Source organism: Penaeus monodon, chromosome 23 (genome assembly GCF_015228065.2).
Source record: "Penaeus monodon isolate SGIC_2016 chromosome 23, NSTDA_Pmon_1, whole genome shotgun sequence".
Taxonomy (NCBI): domain Eukaryota; kingdom Metazoa; phylum Arthropoda; class Malacostraca; order Decapoda; family Penaeidae; genus Penaeus; species Penaeus monodon.
In genome coordinates, this window is record NC_051408.1 from 19,055,984 (window position 1) to 19,058,690 (window position 2,707).

Here is a 2,707-nt window from a genome sequence, read left to right on the forward strand (position 1 = left end):
ATTTTTCTGTGATTATGTGTGTCTGTATACGATTGGCGTCTGCAAGTAAACAAGCGGAAGTATTTATAATTTACTCTTCCCTGGAATCCCGCTAACCCTTCCCCCTCCCTCAGATCGTCGAGGACTCCGTGCTCGTGTACAAGGGCACGGATCCCGATACGGACTCCTACAGCGTCTTCTGGGACAACAACAAGAAGAGCCAGACTTCCCTCAACGAAGAACTGCAAAAGAGGAACATTACCGATGTTTACATTTGCGGCATCGCCTATGACGTCTGCGTTTGTGAGTTGTTATTTTCTTCTAATTGCTACTGTTTTGGACATTTTTATCACGAACGTCCATAAGTTTTCTTTAACTTTTACTGTTTTAACGCCTAACAAACCCGACATTTCCAAGGGCAGGACCACCTTTAACACACACACACCCTTTCTCCCTGCAGCCGCCACGACCGCGCACGCCATAGAGGAGGGTTACCGCGCCCTCCTCATCGACGACGGCTGCCGCGGCGTTTGCGACGCAGACATCCAGGCCACGAAAGACAGAACCACGGCCAACAACGGCATCGTCATACATTCGTCGCAGGTGAGCGTAAGAGGAGTGTGAAGCTATGTGGCAGCCTTTCCAGGTCCATGTAATCACACCTGGTGACTATCATTTCTCGATGATTACAATGACCACGGAAACTTAATGCAATGTGAAGAAATAGGATTTTCAACCACTCTTCACTCTTTTTATATAGTATAATGTAGTTAAAAAAAAAACTATAACCGCATCTGCACAAAGTAAATATTTCACAAAATACATTGTTCGATAATCTTGGCGCGAACTTGTTTCTATGCTGGCAATAATTTGGATAATGTTAGACTCACCCTACCACTCGGTTACTCCGTTAACAACTCACTTGATCACGCAAACATCTTACTGATTACATAAATATTTCATAACTTAATATACACATTAGGAGACACTATATAGGAAAACATTAATAGTAATCTGAGTATTATCTAGTTTAATTTAATTTCTTTTCTCAGGTCAAAAGTTTGGTGAATGGGAGAGACAGGCCTCCCGTGCTGGCTTACAAACTTGCTCTCGAAATCGCCAAGAAAATGAAGAAGAAATAATGGAACAAGATCCTGGATAACAACAAGAAAATCGGAGAAATAAATAATTGAATTGCATGAAAAATATCAACAAAGGGATGTAAAATGCTCTATATGTGACAATACAGCGAGATACAGATGCATTGTATGCCATTCGTAATTGTATTGCAAATGTTGAATTCGATCTATCCATGATTTTTCTTCCTTTCTGTTTCTTTTTAATGTCTTTTTTTATATTTTGCCTTTTTTGGGGGTAAATATTTTCAACCAAGAAATTCATCGTCTTATTTGTCTTCCTGTTTCCGAGTTAATCTAATTATCTGCCTGCTTCTCTGTCTTACGGGAAAAAATTAATAACTTCGGATTAATATCAAAATGTAACTGATTCTGCACTCTCGGTCTTTCAATAAAAGTATGTTCCTTTACTTCGTTTGTAAATTCTATTATTGTGTAAGAGCTACGCGTCTATTTACATTTCGGTAGACCATCCTTGTGATCTCTCTCCAGCTACTGAAAATAATGTTCTCGTATGTCAATAAGGATGATAACTATAAAGCAAACACTAAATTTGTAAGAAAACATATACGAAATATGAATTTTAAAATTCTTTTTTCCATAAACCATATATCTGCAACAATATCTAATTCAGATATTGAAAATGAACATTTCTTTGTTTTTCTATATATCAAGAGATACTAAAAAATTATTTTACTCATTGACTATTTCCTTCCTAATAGATGTTACTAAACTATGAATAACGATATAACATAAGTAAATTTTTGCTGAAATCACACATTTCTGTACATATTCATCAGAGTTCAAACCTTCCATACGATCCGAACGATTAGAAAAGTTTTCTACGATATGACAAAAACCTCAAATAATCTAAATCATAAGGAATTATCACGTAGAATGGTTGACGATAGAAGCGGAAAAATAAAGTGGATTAAATAAAAAGGCATAATATGATAGGTTATTAGATCATGCTAAAAGAAATCTATTCACTCAGCCTGCTTGTACTGCAGCACGGTAATTCGAATCGCCAAAGGAAAATTCTAAAAAGGGCATTTGCTTCTTCGCAAAAGACAAGGTAGATGTTGAGCAAGGCGGGTTCGTGACGTCATTAAAATGGCGGGAAAATCTTTCAAAACGCAGACGTTGTCCCGCGTAGTATTAAGCAGTACCGATAATTAAAAAAAAAAAGCCTTGTAGTTAAGTACAATACACATGTAGGGAAATAGTTGTTAGATATTTTATTTTGTCACAATATTTCTTTTAATCAAATTAGCGACCTTACATCGTAAGTCCTTAAAAAAACGTTCTCCGTAACCCGTCAAAACCACAAATTTCGAGTCTGGATTCTCGTCTTTATATCGAATAATTGCATACTAAATATCATGCAGTTGGTTATGTTTGCCTCTGCATTGTATTACCCCAAAATTATTGTTGTAATATTGTTAGCGACTCCCTGTTGCTTGATTATGAAATGAATGTCATGTTTATTTTATGATTTCCGTTTAATAAAGTATCTGGTATTTCGACGATAGAATCTTTATTATAATCTTGCACGGCCGTCCAGTACAAGATAATGATATATGTTTGTGCAT

The 2,707-nt window shown here is 36.5% G+C and overlaps 1 protein-coding gene across 1 annotated transcript in view; it reads left to right on the forward strand.

The window, feature by feature from the left end:
• LOC119587864 overlaps window positions 1-1,558 on the forward strand; it is a gene marked incomplete at its 5' end in the record, with an annotated part of 67,927 nt that extends 66,369 nt beyond the window's left edge. The window contains 3 exon segments of the mRNA XM_037936567.1: window positions 114-282; window positions 440-582; window positions 1,032-1,558. Of these exon segments, the coding sequence (XP_037792495.1) occupies window positions 114-282; window positions 440-582; window positions 1,032-1,121 (402 nt within the window).
• Window positions 1,559-2,707: the final 1,149 nt, after the last annotated feature.